The sequence below is a fragment of the Pecten maximus genome, chromosome 5 (genome assembly GCF_902652985.1).
Source record: "Pecten maximus chromosome 5, xPecMax1.1, whole genome shotgun sequence".
Lineage (NCBI taxonomy): Eukaryota > Metazoa > Mollusca > Bivalvia > Pectinida > Pectinidae > Pecten > Pecten maximus.
The window spans coordinates 22,102,102-22,121,604 of NC_047019.1; the positions used below are offsets into that span (position 1 = coordinate 22,102,102).

At 37.4% G+C, this 19,503-nt stretch overlaps 1 protein-coding gene across 3 annotated transcripts in view; it reads left to right on the top strand.

Annotated features, from left to right (window-relative positions):
* Positions 1-95: 95 nt before the first annotated feature.
* LOC117327515 (cation-independent mannose-6-phosphate receptor-like) overlaps positions 96-19,503 on the top strand; it is a 51,143-nt gene continuing 31,735 nt past the window's right edge. For 2 of the 3 annotated variants that reach the window (XR_004532662.1, XM_033884545.1), the window contains exons 1-21: positions 96-257; positions 2,248-2,533; positions 3,139-3,403; positions 6,638-6,855; positions 7,012-7,174; positions 8,831-9,035; positions 9,179-9,282; positions 9,633-9,809; positions 10,124-10,255; positions 10,786-11,073; positions 11,340-11,508; positions 12,099-12,392; positions 13,230-13,398; positions 13,695-13,862; positions 14,160-14,372; positions 14,689-14,869; positions 15,362-15,664; positions 16,667-16,854; positions 17,321-17,404; positions 17,973-18,189; positions 19,021-19,389. Coding sequence is in view for 2 of the 3 variants with exons in the window: in XM_033884545.1 (XP_033740436.1) it covers positions 97-257; positions 2,248-2,533; positions 3,139-3,403; positions 6,638-6,855; positions 7,012-7,174; positions 8,831-9,035; positions 9,179-9,282; positions 9,633-9,809; positions 10,124-10,255; positions 10,786-11,073; positions 11,340-11,508; positions 12,099-12,392; positions 13,230-13,398; positions 13,695-13,862; positions 14,160-14,372; positions 14,689-14,869; positions 15,362-15,664; positions 16,667-16,854; positions 17,321-17,404; positions 17,973-18,189; positions 19,021-19,389 (4,354 nt within the window). In the remaining variant the exon portion in view is untranslated. The remainder of the gene's footprint in view (positions 258-2,247; positions 2,534-3,138; positions 3,404-6,637; positions 6,856-7,011; positions 7,175-8,830; positions 9,036-9,178; positions 9,283-9,632; positions 9,810-10,123; positions 10,256-10,785; positions 11,074-11,339; positions 11,509-12,098; positions 12,393-13,229; positions 13,399-13,694; positions 13,863-14,159; positions 14,373-14,688; positions 14,870-15,361; positions 15,665-16,666; positions 16,855-17,320; positions 17,405-17,972; positions 18,190-19,020; positions 19,390-19,503) is intronic. The other variant, XM_033884546.1, reaches the window with a different exon arrangement.

Consider the following 19,503-nt stretch of genomic DNA (forward strand, 5'->3'; position numbering starts at 1 on the left):
CTACGTTGTTGTAATTCCCGCTACAGTAAATCATGTCACGTGATTGATCTTGTGACAGTCATGTGTTCATGCGCAAAACTTCCTGTGCACACCATCATGGCGGCGGCCAGATCAAGGAAGAAAACAAATGCCATGTTTTGTTTACGTAGCCTATTTACAGTAAGCTTCTGTCTGGCAGTGGGTTTACATGGAGGAAACTGTGATCAAACACCAAAAGACTGTGTTCTTGGTGGATCTGACTTCTCTTTGATCAAGAAGTAAGCACATTTTGACCGTCTTCGTTATTCAGCTATTTTTCGTGCTCAGCTGATCACCATGCTGTTATGAATATGATGGTTACAGCTTTATATATTACCTGTCTCTAAACGTAAGAGCGAAGTTGCTGACCCAGACTCAGTTATGCATGCTAGATTTACTGTGGCTCTAAATTCGATTACACTTTGAATCATATGGTTTATCTGTTTGTGTAAAAAGTAGAGAATCTTGTTTGAAATTTTGTTTGCAAATGTACTTTATGTGTATATCTCTGCATTTAGGTGAAAAGAATGTCATTTTGTCAGGTTATTGTTTAAAAGTACTTTATCATTTACCTGTACGCCAATGTGTCTTCAATATAGAGGATTTTTCTCCTTTGTAATTAAAGGACATGTTTGAGTTCCAGTGCATCCTTGCAAATCCAAGGATGTTCCCAAACTGTCAAGGATATATGTGTGTTTTCTATCCACACGATCTGGTATTGAATAGTTGAAAACATAAAAACAGTTAAGTGTCGACCCAAAGACGTCTGCCCCCAGCCCCTTTTCAATATGGCAGGAGTTTTTGAAGCTAGTATATCCGCCCATGTAAGATTTTTAAAAGCCCATTAAACATCAAAAACCTTCGGATTAAGTTTAAGCTTGACCTATAGAAGATTGAGAGGCATCATTTGCACACATACAATGGTAGATATTAGAGGAATTTTGGATGCAGGTTGTCTGACCCAGATCTTCTAAAACTGAATTTAAGAAATTTGACTAAAGGAAAATGGCTCGGAGCTAAAGAGACTGGGTGTGGCTGACTTAAATTGACTAAAATGGCAAAAACTATGTGATTGATAGCTATAGAGTATAAAAAGTAAATTAAAAGTGGAATGTATGAACATGTTAGCAGCTCAGGCTAGTGGGAATATTTTTTTTCTACCACAATACGCTGTGTTATTCCAGTCTCATACCATTGTATAAATGTGCTGACTGTTGGATACATATGTTCTACTTCGCTAGTGGAATATAACCTTTCGACCTTTTGATTAGTCAAGAATTCTAACTTTGACTCGAACTGCAATTGTTTTTAACGTAATCAATAATCAAATGAAGTCACATTACCGGGTCCCAGTCGTCACTTGTACACTTTATTTGAATAAGCGAAATTAGACTTGGCTTACGTTTCCAATTGATTCAAGCAGATATCATTGTGGTAGAAACTGGTCACACAACTCGCAATTTTTGGATATGGAATTTATTTGACACTCGTAAGTTTTTTTTTTTAGAGTTACAAAAGACACAAGCTTTAGCGAGTGTCTTTTGTAACTTTTAAAAAATAACTTACTTGCTTGAAATAAACTCCATATCCAACAATCACCCATTGCATAACCTCTATTTTAGCCTATAGTGGTATAGGATCGATGTCCACTTAAAAGAGAGAATGATCATGATCATGAAGACAATTGTTTGAGCCCAAGCCCAAGCAGGATATTTTTGATTACTCCTTCCTGTTTCAGATTGGTGTTATATAATGATTTCTTTAAGTGTAAGTTATAGGAGATTTATAGAGCTAAGACACCTAGGTTGAGGTTGTCTTTGAATAAAAATAACTTTAAATCAACATAAATTATGTAGAGACATTGTGATTTCACCGAAGTAATCTATAATGAAAGGATGTGTGCTTAATTAGAAATTGGGAGGTTGCTTTTAGTTCGTTTAGTATATTTTTCATTTTTCTTCCTATCACACTTTAAATTCTGCATTGTATACCTATAACATTTTGTCTTATTCATTTTAGTGTAACCCTGGTAAATACTAGCCGCAATATACCACTCGACTAGAGAAATCTTCTCTTTAGCTTGAGCGGTCCCAGGTTCGATCCCAGCAGAGACAGTGATTTAATTCTAATTAATCATGCGCTCTGTTGCACTAGTAAGATAATACAGGTAAGTACTAAAAGCATTGTGTATATAAGAAAACGTTTTATCATGACACTGAATTATTACAGGTTCAATCCTTGGCCAATGGTATCTGAGGATGGAAACGCAACCTATCAAATCAGTCTCTGTGAGGCAATCAAACAACACCAGAGTGGAGCTTGTCACGATCAGACTTCAGTCTGTCGGACTGTCAAGGGTGAATCTCCAAAGTCCTCGGGTAATTTTACACACCTTGTTGCTGCTGACAACACTGACGTTTCGGAACAGACACTGGTGTTACAGGGGGATGCATGCCCAGAGATAGACGGCGCCCATTATGTTACCATGATCACCTTCCAGTGCAGTTTAAATGTGGTAAGGTGTTAATACTTTGGTTGTATCAGCATCATTTCTTTTTTAAAAAATCTTCTTACCAGACATACTGTCATTATATTTGGCATTTGACTTAGATTCTAATCAAATGGTGGCAGTATAAGCTGGGAATGAATTCAAACATGAACTGGGTTAATGAGAATCATGAATGTGTAATATTATAAACATAAGCTTGGCCGAGTTGTTAATTATATATATATATATATATAAAGTGTCACTATATCACAAGCCCTTCACCTCTGGGTTGAGAGTTCGAAACCCATTTGGGGCAGTTGCCTGGTACTGGCCATACGTCAGTGGTTTTTCTCCAGGTACTCCAGCTCCAGCAAAACCAGGCACGTCTTTTAATGACCCTGGCTGTTAATAGGACATTAAACAAAATAAACCAAAAGTTCAAAACTAATTTAACTTATCATGTTTACACAGATTCAATAACTCTTTCTTTATAGATATGTAACATTTATCTTGTATCTGAAATATTTGGAGAAATTAAGTAAGCAGTTTGAAGATTGCTTTCTCTAACTTTTGATATAATTAAGGAAGGAACCATCACCAACATTTAAGCTATGGTTACAAATAATTTTCAGGGCCTGGGCTCCCCCGAATTCCTAGTGTACTCGTTGTGTACGACGTATGTTCTGTGGCGGACAAATGTGGTGTGTAATGACACAGAAAGGGCAGTGAAGGAAGTTCCTTGTTATGTGTATGACCAACACAACCAGAAACACAATCTTGCACCACTCACAAAGAAAGATGGCGGCTACCTGGTGTCGTCGGAGGAAGGCTGGAACTTTTATATTAATGTGTGTAAAGACATTAAAGGAACCACAGAAATTCCTGGTGGAGATCCAGGTAAGATGTCATAGTTCAAAGGACATTGGACGACTTAGACAAAAATTGATGTTGTTTTCTCATCCCCTTCTCTGTATGATTTAGTATCAATTATTTTTTGAGCATTGAATTTGGTTCAGACACAATTTATTCTTGAAAATACATGTAACATATATATTATGTACATAGAAGTCACAACACCACCTGACGTTCTCAGTTAGTGATATGCTTTATTTATTTTTCATGTAATGTATAGTCAAAAGTAGATAATGCACTTCCATGTTCTTTCCTCTTGGACTTATGCAATTACCCTACGTACTAGAAGATAAATTTGATACAACACTGCAAAGAAGCAAGGCCATGGCCCCCAATTCCTAATGCACATAATTATATGTAGTTCCATAAATGTATCTAAAGGTACTTTTTAGTTGTAAACAAAACATGTACATATCTGGCAAATTAAACATTGATCATTTATGTATACCTGTCAAGGGGCCAAGTCAAAACAGGAAAATCTAAGGTTTCTAGTTAGGGTTGTCTTAACAAACTGAAGGTTTCTAGTTAGGGGTGTCTTCACAAACTGGAGGTTTCTAGTTATGGGTGTCTTCACAAACTGAAGGTTTCTAGTTAGGGATGTCTTCACAAACTGGAGGTTTCTAGTTATGGGTGTCTTCACAAACTGGAGGTTTCTAGTTAGTGGTGTCTTCACAAACTGGAGGTTTCTAGTTAGGAATTCACAAACTGGAGGTTTCTAGTTAGGAATTCACAAACTGGAGGTTTCTAGTTAGGAATTCACAAACTGGAGGTTTCTAGTTAGGAATTCACAAACTGAAGGTTTCTAGTTAGTGGTGTCTTCACAAACTGGAGGTTTCTAGTTAGGAATTCACAAACTGGAGGTTTCTATTTAGGGGTGTCTTCACAAACTGGAGGTTTCTAGTTAGGAATTCACAAACTGGAGGTTTCTAGTTAGTGGTGTCTTCACAAACTGGAGGTTTCTAGTTATGGGTGTCTTCACAAACTGGAGGTTTCTAGTTAGTGGTGTCTTCACAAACTGGAGGTTTCTAGTTATGGGTGTCTTCACAAACTGGAGGTTTCTAGTTAGGAATTCACAAACTGGAGGTTTCTAGTTAGGAATTCACAAACTGGAGGTTTCTAGTTAGGAATTCACAAACTGGAGGTTTCTAGTTAGGAATTCACAAACTGGAGGTTTCTAGTTAGTGGTGTCTTCACAAACTGGAGGTTTCTAGTCAGGGACATCTTCACAAACTGGAGGTTTCTAGTTAGGGGTGTCTTCACAAACTGGAGGTTTCTAGTTAGGAATTCACAAACTGGAGGTTTCTAGTCAGGGACATCTTCACAAACTGGAGGTTTCTAGTTAGGGGTGTCTTCACAAACTGGAGGTTTCTAGTTAGGAATTCACAAACTGAAGGTTTCTAGTTAGGGGTGTCTTCACAAACTGGAGGTTTCTAGTTAGGAATTCACAAACTGGAGGTTTCTAGTCAGGGACATCTTCACAAACTGGAGGTTTCTAGTTAGGGGTGTCTTCACAAACTGGAGGTTTCTAGTTAGGAATTCACAAACTGAAGGTTTCTAGTTAGGGGTGTCTTCACAAACTGGAGGTTTCTAGTTAGGAATTCACAAACTGGAGGTTTCTAGTCAGGGACATCTTCACAAACTGGAGGTTTCTAGTTAGGGGTGTCTTCACAAACTGGAGGTTTCTAGTTAGGAATTCACAAACTGAAGGTTTCTAGTTAGGGGTGTCTTCACAAACTGGAGGTTTCTAGTTAGGGGTGTCTTCACAAACTGGAGGTTTCTAGTTAGGAATTCACAAACTGGAGGTCTCTAGTTAGGGTTGTCTTCACAAACTGAAAGTTTCTAGTTAGGAATTCACAAACTGGAGGTTTCTAGTTAGTGGTGTCTTCACAAACTGGAGGTTTCTAGTTAGGAATTCACAAACTGGAGGTTTCTATTTAGGGCCATCTTCACAAACTGGAGGTTTCTATTTAGGGGTGTCTTCACAAACTGGAGGTTTCTAGTTAGGAATTCACAAACTGGAGGTTTCTAGTTAGGAATTCACAAACTGGAGGTTTCTAGTTAGGAATTCACAAACTGGAGGTTTCTAGTTAGGAATTCACAAACTGGAGGTTTCTAGTTAGGAATTCACAAACTGAAGGTTTCTAGTTAGGGGTGTCTTCACAAACTGGAGGTTTCTAGTTAGGAATTCACAAACTGGAGGTTTCTAGTCAGGGACATCTTCACAAACTGGAGGTTTCTAGTTAGGGGTGTCTTCACAAACTGGAGGTTTCTAGTTAGGAATTCACAAAGTGAAGGTTTCTAGTTAGGGGTGTCTTCACAAACTGGAGGTTTCTAGTTAGGGGTGTCTTCACAAACTGGAGGTTTCTAGTTAGGAATTCACAAACTGGAGGTCTCTAGTTAGGGTTGTCTTCACAAACTGAAAGTTTCTAGTTAGGAATTCACAAACTGGAGGTTTCTAGTTAGTGGTGTCTTCACAAACTGGAGGTTTCTAGTTAGGAATTCACAAACTGGAGGTTTCTATTTAGGGCCATCTTCACAAACTGGAGGTTTCTATTTAGGGGTGTCTTCACAAACTGGAGGTTTCTAGTTAGGAATTCACAAACTGGAGGTTTCTAGTTAGGAATTCACAAACTGGAGGTTTCTAGTTAGGGTTGTCTTCAAAAACTGGAGGTTTTTGGTATTGGTACTTCAATCAACTGATTTCATACTCAAGATTGAACTCCATGTTGTACTCGACTCAGTTTTAAGGAGATAATAGCTAAATATTGGATAAGAGTAACTTGTGGATTTCATTTTTAATAACCTTCAATTTGGGACTAAAATTTTGCAGAGAAGATTGGTAAATTTAGGCAGGCTATTAGTGATAAATGAAGACATGTTATTACTTGTGTTATTGGTTGTGTGATATCTGTATTCAAAGATAAATGGGGGATAAACTTCATTTCAATCAGTATAATTTAAGTATAATTAGAAACAACTCTTATTTATACTCAGGGTGGTTATTTATGTCATTATTTATCAACTCCTTTTTTAGGGAAAGTTGGGATACATATGCCAGTACAGGGTTTTTGTAAGATTCTGTCGTAGGTGCAGGTCTTTCAAATTTAATTCTGACACAAAAATGTAGTCTGCAGCATTTATTACAATCTTTCAAATGAAATAATATTTTCTTACAATTAATTCCATATTGAATGCTACATTTTCTTACTTTTCCAACAGATGAAAAGACGAAGAATTGTCCAGCAGGAGCAGGTGCATGTCAAATCAATAGTCGTGATTCAAACAAAGCATTAGGAATGGGATTCCCTCTGGAAAAGCTTCAGGCGGCCACTGGAGACAATAAGTTCCTGTTACACTACACAACTGATCAGTCTGTTGATGGCTGTACTGCCAAACCCTCCACCAGTATAGAGTTCCGTTGTCCCAGTGTGGGAGGGGTAAGATATACTTGTTTATGAATATCATATGAGAATCAAAAGTTCTTTTCCTTAACTTAATTGCTATACATGTATATAAAGTTGTATTTAAATGCTGTATGTGTACACTCACTCATAGGAATCCATTAAACATTCATAATCGTGTCATATTTCCAGGGGAAAGATCCTGTCATGGTAGCTGATTTTAACTGTCAGTACCGAATTGTGTGGGAAACTGAACATGCTTGTGCAGAGGTTGATATCACAAACAAAACATGCCATCTTATCAAAGAATCGGACAACATAGACATAGATCTGTCTCCTCTCAGAGTTTACCCTGGTAAGTTTATCTACAGTGTCGATCATGTCGTTGTAGACATAGATCCGACTCCTCTCAGAGTTTACCCTGGTAAGTTTATCTACAGTGTCGTTGTAGACATAGATCCGACTCCTCTCAGAGTTTACCCTGGTAGGTTTATCTACAGTGTCGTTGTAGACATAGATCTGTCTCCTCTCAGAGTTTACCCTTGTAAGTTTATCTACAGTGTCGATCATGTCGTTGTAGACATAGATCCGACTCCTCTCAGAGTTTACCCTGGTAAGTTTATCTACAGTGTCGTTGTAGACATAGATCCGACTCCTCTCAGAGTTTACCCTGGTAAGTTTATCTACAGTGTCGTTGTAGACATAGATCCGACTCCTCTCAGAGTTTACCCTGGTAAGTTTATCTACAGTGTCGTTGTAGACATAGATCCGACTCCTCTCAGAGTTTACCCTTGTAAGTTTATCTACAGTGTCGTTGTAGACATAGATCCGACTCCTCTCAGAGTTTACCCTGGTAAGTTTATCTACAGTGTCGTTGTAGACATAGATCCGACTCCTCTCAGAGTTTACCCTGGTAAGTTTATCTACAGTGTCGTTGTAGACATAGATCCGACTCCTCTCAGAGTTTACCCTGGTAAGTTTATCTACAGTGTCGTTGTAGACATAGATCCGACTCCTCTCAGAGTTTACCCTGGTAAGTTTATCTACAGTGTCGTTGTAGACATAGATCCGACTCCTCTCAGAGTTTATCCTTGTAAGTTTATCTACAGTGTCGTTGTAGACATAGATCTGACTCCTCTCAGAGTTTACCCTGGTAAGTTTATCTACAGTGTCGTTGTAGACATAGATCCGACTCCTCTCAGAGTTTACCCTGGTAGGTTTATCTACAGTGTCGTTGTAGACATAGATCCGACTCCTCTCAGAGTTTACCCTGGTAGGTTTATCTACAGTGTCGTTGTAGACATAGATCCGACTCCTCTCAGAGTTTACCCTGGTAGGTTTATCTACAGTGTCGTTGTAGACATAGATCCGACCCCTCTAAGAGTTTACCCTGGTAAGTTTATCTACAGTGTCGTTGTAGACACAGATCCGACTCCTCTCAGAGTTTACCCTGGTAAGTTTATCTACAGTGTCGTTATAGACATAGATCCGACTCCTCTCAGAGTTTACCCTGGTAAGTTTATCTACAGTGTCGTTGTAGACATAGATCCGACTCCTCTCAGAGTTTACCCTGGTAAGTTTATCTACAGTGTCGTTGTAGACATAGATCTGACTCCTCTCAGAGTTTACCCTGGTAAGTTTATCTACAGTGTCGTTGTGTTGCTGTTTACTGGGAATCAGAAAAGTGAAAATACATTGAAAATAAAAACATCCCCTCTAAGAAAATTTTCATCCTCATGTTTATACCCGGTAGTACATTTTTCTTGAACTGTATCCAAACTTGACAAGGATATAACTTTCAAAAGAAAAACATACAACCTCAGTTTCATTGTTTGCTTCAACAGATATCACATTTCTATATATGTTTTTATCTAAGTATTTCCTTGTTATTTTAAAATAAATTTGTAAGAGACAAATTGAAATGCTGGGAAAACATTATATAGTCGTAAGCTATAAGTGAGGAAAATTAATGGTTAGTAGTTCAGGACATTGTATGCTGTCTGTTTGACAGGAGATCGTAAGTACCAGGTAACAGTGCCGCCTAGCACTAAAGGAGGTGACTACTACGTATACTATCTGAATGTGTGTGGAGAGCTTGGCATCCAGTGCCCTGACATGAACCATGTTGTAAATGTGACCGCCTGTCAGACTAAAGCTGGTGACTCGGCATACGGTCGTGTCATTGGGAAAGATACTGATGGCAACCAGAGACTTAGGTAACATATACAATCATTCACGTAAGAAATTCATATATTTTGTATGATTGAGGACAAGGCAATAACTTAACTCAGACCGTTTGTGAATTCCTTTTAATTCAAAATTTAGGTATTCTGACATTTTAGCTAACTTCTATATTTAGGTATGCTGATGGAGATCTGACCTTGACCTACAGAGGTGGAGACATTTGCCACAAGAACAATCCTCGCACAACCATCATCAACTTCAAATGTGACCCTAATGCAGGTAAGTTGACTGACACATATGTGTCATACTTTCAGAGATAAGATTTATACCTGTCTCTATAGAAAATGTATGTATACTAGTTTTTGTGAAGGTCATGACATTGAGTAAATGTTGTGATCCCTATTATAGAAGGTAGGTTTGGAGTAAAGTGTTGTAATGCCCAATTTTAGATTAAAGTTAACCTTTGTGAAGGGCATGAACTTGAGGAAGTGTTGTGATGCTATATTTCAGATGGTAACTTAACTTTTGTGAAGGTCATGAACTTGAGGAAGTGTTGTGATGCCCTATTATAGATGATAACCTTTGTGAAGGTGGTTACCTTTAGAAAGTTTTATCTTGTATTGTTGTAGATAACATGGGTAAAGGATTCCCTAAGTTTGTTAAAGAGGTCAACAACAGCTGTATCTACATGTTTGATTGGTCCACCAAATATGCATGTTCAGGCCATCCAGCCAATGAGGAGTGTCGAGTGGACTACAACAGCAAACGCTATGACCTTTCACCTCTTACTCGACGTCATGGACAAGGTCAGACACAAGATTTTTTTTCTGTTTAAACACGACATCAAAAAGACAAAAAGATATAAACATATGTTGTGCTTCGGATGTTCTAGAGAATTTAAAAAAAACAAATGATGCTAACAAAATTTGATATTTAGTGTGACGTTAAATGCAATCAAAGTTTAGAAAAAAGAATTAGATAATTAGGAAATATTTATAAGTGTCTTGCACATATTGAGATTATGCAAAATATTGTACATATAAATTTGTTAAAAGGTTAGTCAGAAAAAAATGCATTTCTCTTTAGATTTGTCTTCACTGATTAATTTGAATTTTCACAGAAACAGATTGGGAAGTCCTTCACAGTGACCAGTCAGACACTGGGAAACAGTTTTACCTGAATGTGTGTAACGATCTGCTGAATACAGGCAAGGCTGCTCGCTGTCACCCAGATGCTTCAGTCTGCCTTATAGGTATGTATTATCAAACACAAATTACAAACATTCACAGAGTTAAGATTGATACATAGGTGTTGGTACACACTACTGTATTAGTTTTTGCTCTAATTGACTTTTACACATTATTACATTTCTATAACATCATCATTATCACACTGTATCTTCACTTTGTGAACATTTCACACTGGGTGAACACTCTCTAATGTAATCATTTTCTTATTTCAGAGGTTTCCATATTCTCAACTTAAATACATATTTGCCTACATTTAAATATTTGATTACACAGTGTAAATGAACTAAATTCTGTTTTTGTTTTCAAACAAATATAAGAACTTATGGCCACACGAGTGGTTTGTGTAGGCTGCTTTGTAATTTCAAGGTTTTGTTAATCAACAAGAGATTAAAGTCATGTAAAAGTTAAATCTTCTTATTTTTAGACATCTTTTGAATTCTTTGATTTAGTATGATATATATTTGTATAACTCTAATGGAAATTGATGCATAGACATATGAAGTCAAAATGATAAAATAACCTTTCGTTGCAGATCATAATGGGCCCCATAACTTGGGTTCATACATAGCGAACCCTGTGTACTCCAAAGAGACGAATACCCTACAGATCACCTATGGTAACGGAGAACCGTGTGGAGACAAGAAGCGTACTCGCTCTATCATAGATTTCATCTGTAAGCCAGGAGACCTAGAGAGTGGCCCCGTTCTCATGGATACATCTCTGGATGGCTGTCTGTACAGGTTTGAATGGCACACCTCTGCGGCCTGTGTACTCGGACACTGGAAGGGAGACGACTGTCATGTGTTTGACAAGGAAGCAGGTAATGTATCTCTGTGGTATTTTATACACAAATCTATGAATGTTCACCTCAATAACAGTATTCTATATCAGCTTTAGTAAATGGTTATATGAGCTTATTATAATAAACATTCACAAAACTGAGGATTATTTGAAATACTCTTACATCAAAATTACAATGTTTTTTCAATAGTGTATAAAAAATGTATTTTACTCTATCCAACAAACAAACAATTCTCTCTTCATTAGAGATTTCATGGAAATAAATGGATGTTTTTTATTTTGTAGGATTCAACTTTGACTTGTCACCTTTGACCTTAAACACTGGGTCATACTCTGTTTGGGATAAAAATAAGACATATGAATACCAGATCAATGTTTGTAGTGCTGTCCATGACACTTTGTGTGACAAAAGTTCAAGTACACCTCCCAATGCTGGAGTCTGTCAGACGAAGGGGTGAGTCATACATATGATAGGTCATGTGATAGTCATGTGATACCTACCAGGGCTAGGGGTTGGCCCAGCCAAAAAATAGATAGTCACACCTCCAAATAATGGAGCAGTATCATAGGAAACATCGGACCATGTGTGACTAACAAAGCTATATCATAATATTAGGTCTTTTTTTTGACATTTCACTCATAATAGATTTTTAAAAATCTGCCTGTACAGTTTTTGCCTTATTTGTTAGGGGAAATTTCTCTGTCACAACCATCCATACAAATCAATGGGTCTATGATGACCTAGTTTTAGGAAAAGTGTATTTACATAGTAGAATGCTTGCTATCGTAAGGTGCTTTTATCTGATTCATGAATGAGTGAGCTTATTACCAAATCTGATTTAACAGAAGTTACAGTACTTAGGAAACTTTTGTTTTTGTTTTTCATGTGTAGAATTAGTAAAGACTCGCATTCACTTCAGCAGATCTGCTTTATGCTTTTAAGAACATCAGGTTTATGTTCCTAGCTATTGGCTGAAAAAATGTTGAATAATTAATATAAATTAATATTTAATATAAATTTAAATTGAAGTATTTATGTTTCAGTGGAGACCATGCAGTTAACATCGGAACTGCTTCCAGTACCTTGGAGTATTACGATGGGATGATAAATCTGACATACACAGATGGACAGATGTACAACAGTCACCCGCCAGTACCTAGAAAAACAGAGATCATCTTCCTATGTGAGCCAAACTCTGGTAAAGGCAAGCCAACATTCGTAGCTGAGAGCGCCTGGGGGTACAGCTTTGAGTGGTATACAGCCTACGCCTGTCCCAATGAACCTGTTGAATGTACTGTCACCGATACAATACGTCACCACCAGTATGACTTGTCTAGGTAAATAGGTTCTGTGGCAACTTTATAAAACAGTATATCCTCTAGAAACTTATGTAAAACATACCTTCTAGGTCTATAATAAAAAAAACAGTTTCTGTGTTACATGTAATGTGTCAGGCCTTTTTGGGACCAATAATTGGCCCCATTTCCACTTTAAATATTTTTGTTAAAATTTGCTATTTATTTTTTGCAAACCTTTTAGCTATATTAGTTTTCTGAGACATAATGGCCTCCACCTCACATGTTTGTATGCATTACCTATATAAATCCTGTATCATTACCTTCTGACAGTTACCTGTCTTAGATATGTATAGTGTACCTGTGTACTCTACGACCTTAATGTGTGAATTGTACCTACTAGGTCTGTAACAATGTATAGGCTCCAAGCCCAAAATTTAATCTATACATCTTTATAAGCTGCAACCTGTAAGATATACAAATCTGTTTAAAACAAACCCTGAATAATATATTTAGATATCTGTCTTTAAAAGTGCTTGTAATTCAGATGTCTGTGTCAACTTTGAGGCCATACTCTACATTAATTATCTGGTATGTACATTTTAAACTGCTGTCCTCTGGTTTAATTGGGGGGGGGGGGGGGGTTAAATTATAGTAGGTGATGACCTTGTGTGTCCATCTGTCCCAAATCAGTAACATATCTTAAGAACCTCTCAAATGATTGAGACATGCACACCATAGTATCGTAACATCAATTTCTACACCTGGTCACATTCTGGTGGTCATTGGTCAAGGTTATAAGGTCAAAGTTGACCCCTTCAGACAATTTTCTAGTTTAATGTATAAATCTAGTTATTATGGAAATCATTATATCCACAGCTTATCAAAGTCTGTGAGTCAGGACAACTGGGAGTTATTGGACGATAGCGACCCAAACAATAAACTCAAGTACTACATCAATGTGTGTCGTCCACTCAGTGAGGTACATGTAGGCAAGGGTTGCTCCACCTTCGCTGCAGCATGTCGCACGACCTTCAAATCTGGACAGGTAATACATTGTCTCTCACTTGGACATATTAAAGAAATTAGTTGCATTCTGTTAATACAAATATTTCAGAACAAGTAAAATTACTTCATGTATCAAAATATAATTAATTATTAAAAGATTTGAATAATTATCTGTCATATCTAAAATACATAATAGACCACAATACAAATGTTATCCTACTGATAATTGTACATTGTTTAAAATCATTAATTATTGTGCTCTGTTTATCAATCATCACTTGTTATATTTACATGCTACAACCTTTGTTATTGACTTTTGCTAAATTTAACTAATAGGAGGCCGTGGACATCGGTAATTTGGGTAGTGTGGTATCCCCACCAGTTGTGGAAAAGGAGGGCCAGGTGTCATTGAAATACCGTACCAAAAACAAGACCTGTGATGGCATCGGTGGCAAGACTACAGTTACTACATCCATACATTTCATTTGTAGCAAAGGTGCCCTGGTGAGTGAACCACAAGAATGTGTCGGGGGGGGGGGGGGGGGGGATACATCTACAGCTAGAACTGTTCGTAAAGGATTGAAAATGATAGAATTCCTGAAGAGGCAAGGGGTATTCCTGGGAGTTCCTGGGAGGGTATACTATGAAACCAGGTAATAAATTCAAAGCCACTGTATAGCAGGAAAATGAGTTAAATATAAGTATACTATTTTGATTTCCAATAAGACTGGAAAAAAACCTTTGTGTTAAAGTGTAACATTGCAGCATATCTGTTTAATTCATACTTCCAAATATTCACAGGTGACTGGACCAAGCACTGTACAACAGTTAGGCAATTGTGATTTTGTGTACATGTGGGCAACAGAGGCTGCCTGTCCATTAGAGATGACCGAATCCACTGCCAACTGTTCCATAAAGGACCGTAACTCTGACTATATTTTCAACCTTGGCCTCCTCACTCGTAAGGGTGACACAGATTACTATGACGTCCAGGATAGAGACCATCACTTTAGAGTGAGTTCGGTTTATTCTTGTGTCTCACTACTCCTGCAAAAGGGAGAATAAACTTTGTGGGAAACAGTATCCATAACTACAATAATATACACAGAATATTGAACCACAGTATCCATAGCAACAATGTATGCAGAATATTTAACCACAGTATACATAGCATTTATTAATCAATTTTGACATACTTAGCTATAATATATGCAGAACGTGAATTACACTGTCCATATAACAAGATACTAAACCATAATATTGAATACCCAGTTTAGTTTACACTGTTATATTAAGTGTTGTTGTAGTTATTGTGACCAACATGTTTCAGATAAACATCTGTGGTGTGATGTCGCAGACACACTGTCCTTATGTGGAGGGTAAAGCTCTGTCATTGTGTCACCTTCTCTCCAATGGCTCCAAAGAGGGCCTCAGCTTTCTCAAATACACCCTGGACTATGATGATGATGGCAAATTGATGCTGAAATATGAAGGCAAACGTCTCCAGACTGGTAGGAAATCTTACAGTTGTTTTACAAGAGAAGATCATGACAATTGGAAAGAATTTTTGAAACTCAATTTCTATAGATATTTGCCCGTACATGTATTGGTGACACTTTGTGTAAACAACTGCAAACAGACTTAAATGAAAATCCATCATAATATAATTGTGTTTCTATGGTATATACCCCATATTCAACTATACATTTCAGCTCACATGACTGACTGCCATGTTTCACGTATGATTCTTGGGAAGCTGGAATGTATTGAAATTCAGTCAAACAAAAGTCAATAATCAATCAGTGACGTAATTTATACCAATTAAAATGTTTGTATCACAATTTCAAGTCTGAAGAATAATTTCATCTGGTTAATTTCAAGTCCTGAGAACTCAGTCCTCTGTTGATAATTTTTTGTGATATAAGTTACAGGTCAATGGGCAGAGGTCAGAACCTTGTTCATCTAGTTCTTCTGTTAATTGTTATCTATATGGTATGCTACAGGTCAGAGGGTAGAGGTCAGGATCTTGTTCCTCTGCAGACAGAATGTAGACATTGGTAAGCCGAAGTTTGACCGTGTGGATGAAGGATACAAATACATATTTACATTTGAGACCTCACTAGCCTGTAAACCTGATCCAATCGATTGCTTGGCTGAGGATGTCCATGGTAACCGATTTGATTTGAGTCCACTTGCTCGTGGAGCTAGTGACACAAACTGGCAGGTGACGGACATTCATGGACGAAAATTTACCTACCACATCAATGTGTGTCGACCAATCAACACAGCCGGTACTTCATGTCCAGGTCAGTATAAAAAGAAAAGTTAATTACCTATAATAATTAAAAGTAAAACTTTGAACTTCAAAATTAATGATAGCCAACGTTCTATGTTATTTCAGACTTTTTTTACTCGGAACTGATCCCACCCCTGTTAAATTATCACTCTTATTTGACGATGCATCATCAAACTTGCTTTACGGTCATGTGACATAGGTCACTATGATCTTTATTTTTTTGCTTCACTGACTTTGGTGAGACATTGTGTTGAGCTCTACTGTTCCCTTTTGAAGTTAGAGCAAGGGAATGTGGATACTTTACAAACATTTTAATGATTACACATGTATGGTTAATTCACTTGGTTTTGGTATCCTTTGGGGGCCGTGGTGGCCGAGTGATTAAGGTGTCCCGACACTTTATCACTAGCCCTCCACCTCTGGGTTGCGAGTTCGAAACCTACATGGGGCAGTTGCCAGTTACTGACTGTAGGCCGGTGGTTTTTCTCCTGGTACTCCGGCTTTCCTCCACCTCCAAAACCTGGCACGTCATTAAAATGACCCTGTCTGTTAATAGGACGTTAAACAAAAACAAACCAAACCAAAATCCTCTCAAAATGAATGATAATCAAAATTGATTAATATTTAGTGCTTGTATAATGTTGATGATTGAAAGACTTTGTGTTACTATTGTTATGGTTGACTGAATTTAAAGGTTACTGTTAGTGATGGTGGACTGACTTTGTGTGTTACTATTGTTATGGTTGACTGACTTTGTGAATTGTTATTGTTATGGTTGACTGACTTTGTGGGTTACTGTTAGTGATGGTTGACAGTCTGTTACTATTGTTATGCACGACTGACTTTGTTGGTTACTGTGAGTGATAATTAACTGACTTTTTAAGTTACTTTTAGTGATGGCGGACTATGTTACTATTGTGATGGTTGATTTGTGTGTTTCTATTGTTATGGTTCACTGATTTCGTTGATTACCGTTAGTAATGCTTGACTGACTTCTTTACTTTTGTTTCAGGGGGACCAATAGGTGGATGTGGGGTTTCCAGCATGGGTGACAGTTTCAACCTGGGGTATATACACTCACAACCAATCGCAGCCGAGGACGGCACAGTGACTCTTCATTATCGTAATGGAGATATCTGTAACAATGCCACTGGATCCCGATATAGTACAAGGATCCTGTTCTCCTGCTCAGGGGTAGAGGTAGGTCGTGTACCAGTAACTGAAGTTATCTGCTTCAGAGAGTTCAGGAAGATTGTATCCGGTCATAGCAAAAGATGTTGGCTAATATTTATGTTGATTGAATGCTGGATATATATCAGCTTTGTAACAAAAAAGATCTTTATCTAAATTTATCAAAATGTTCAAATACTCGTAAGATTACATACATTGATCAAAATATCAGAATAGCAGCCGTTAAGTCCTAGGTGAAATATAGTGGTAATTATTAAAATCGGTTGAGTGCTGATTAATTAAGGAAAGTGAAATGTCTTCAAAAATTCTTTTCAGGGACTTTCAAGAAGAAAGCCATTATATTTGCTTCAGAAGCAATCCTAAAGAAGCTCTATAGAGGCTCTGAAATGTCTCGTTATAACCCTGTACCAAAACCCTACAAGGTTTTCCTTTAGAGAAGATGAAGCTCTGCCATGTGTTATTGTTCTATTTCCAGCACAACCCCACCTTTGTAGGCAAAATGAATGACTGTGAGTATTTGTTCAGCTGGCAGACTCCATTCGCCTGTGCCATCAAAAAGGTACAGTATAATTTGTCTTAGTCATTTTGAAATGTTAATGTAAGTAGTAAAGCACAATGAGATTTAAATCTTTTTCAGAAAAAATAAATGAAATTTAAAAAATTAACCAAAAGTCTGATTCACATGTTTTTGCTGTCTGGTTCACAGTTATGTGATCAAAAGTAACTACATGTATAAGTTTGAAGGAATAAACTTTTATTAAGTACTTGTCAATTTAGTGTGACTTTTAGCCTTACTGAGTAATGATATTTTCCTATGAGATACTGAAAGGTCAACCTGTAATCTATTTTACATAACACTTAGTGTTTTAAAAAAAGTGTCCATTACTTAAGGGGTAATAGTAATGCTATGCTTTGTTTTACTCACAAATAAGGGATGATTTTTATATACAGTGTAATAGTTTTACTCATAAAGTGGTGAATTTCCAGTTACAGTTAATTTAACAACAAAAAGGACTTGTGTGCTTCTATGAAGACAAGCTGTTGTTCGAAAAAAAGCCAATCTTAACATGAAAATCAAAGAACTCTCATTTCAGAGATAAATCAAGTTTTTTTTTCTTTGGTTGTAGCCTCATATCGGTTCCGACTGTAAGGTTCTGGATCCTTTAACCACATATGAGTTTGATCTGAGCCCCCTACGAAAGGCAAACGACTACCGTGTGCCAGCACTAGGCTACGTATACATATTAAATGTGTGTGGCCCCCTACAGTCCTCCACATGCGGGACAGACCAGGTCGGAACATGCCAAACAAAGAGCACTGATGCAAGCTACCATGTTAATGCAGGTTAGCAAATAGTCCTCACCACTGATTGCCTTAGACATAAAACGTTTTGATTTTACAGGATGAAAGTAATACTTTACATTAATTTATATTAACATTAATTGGTGTAAATTATATTAATTTCAATGTCTTCAATAGGGAATGAGCCTCGAACCCTTGCATTAATAGACTTCTCTCTACTGAATGAGCATCTTCGCTAGCCAAGGCTTCTGATTACTACACTCCACGAACCCTTGGCAGATATAGGCGTCAGCTCTGGCCCTCTAGCGGAGAATCGAAATTACCACCCTTTACACATGAAATTTTCGACCAATCAAAACGAACGTTACCGATTTACTTTATCGGTGATGTTTACAAACGCACATGCAGGCTTGTGTCATTTTGATGAGATATGTGATCAATGCCTTCTATTAATTGATCAATCACTGCGAATATTTCCCCAATGATTGTACGTCTCTGTTTTTAGGTAAAATGTCAAGACAAAGTCGACAATATAGCTATGTACTGGGCGCCGCAATTTTTGTTTACTGTGAAACCAAGTCTGGATGTAAAATGCGATTTGATTGGGTGCCCTGGGATTCCAGGGCGCGACGGTTTGAACACGACTATATCTGCCAAGGGTTCGTGGAGTGTAACGTAATCAGAAGCCTTGGCTAGCGAAGATGCTGAATGAGCTAAAGGGAAAATCTCCCTAGCCAAATCTAAGCAGCTGGTATTTACCAGCCGAGGGTTACATTTACTTTACATACTTACATAATTAAATGATTATATTAAAACAACAAGCTAAATTAAGATTGTGTAAATAAAAAAATTTTAATATCTGCTACATTACAGGAATGCCTTCCTCAGCTCTACGTTATCAAACAGGGGAGATCACTCTCAAATATGTTGATGGAAAATCAAATTGCCATGGAAAATATAACCGCAGCACCATTATAACGTTTCTTTGTGACCATTCCGTTGATGGATCCCAAGGACCGGTGTTCATCAAGGAAGATGCTGTCTGTACTTACTTGTTTGAGTGGAAAACCAGACTAGCCTGTCCGCCATTTAAAGTTGGGGACTGTAGCATCATCGCCCCGAACAAAAACCAGTACGACCTGAGCTCACTCGCTATGACTAGTGAGAATTATGACTATGTTGACTATCTTCACAAGAAAAAGTTCATCATCAATGTATGCAGATCACTCGTCCACAAAAAAGGTAGACATTTGATTAAGGAAAAAAAAGTAGACATCTGATTAAGGTAAAAAAGGTAGACATTTGATTAAGGTAAAAAAGGTAGACATTTGATTAAGGTAAAAAAAGATAGGCATC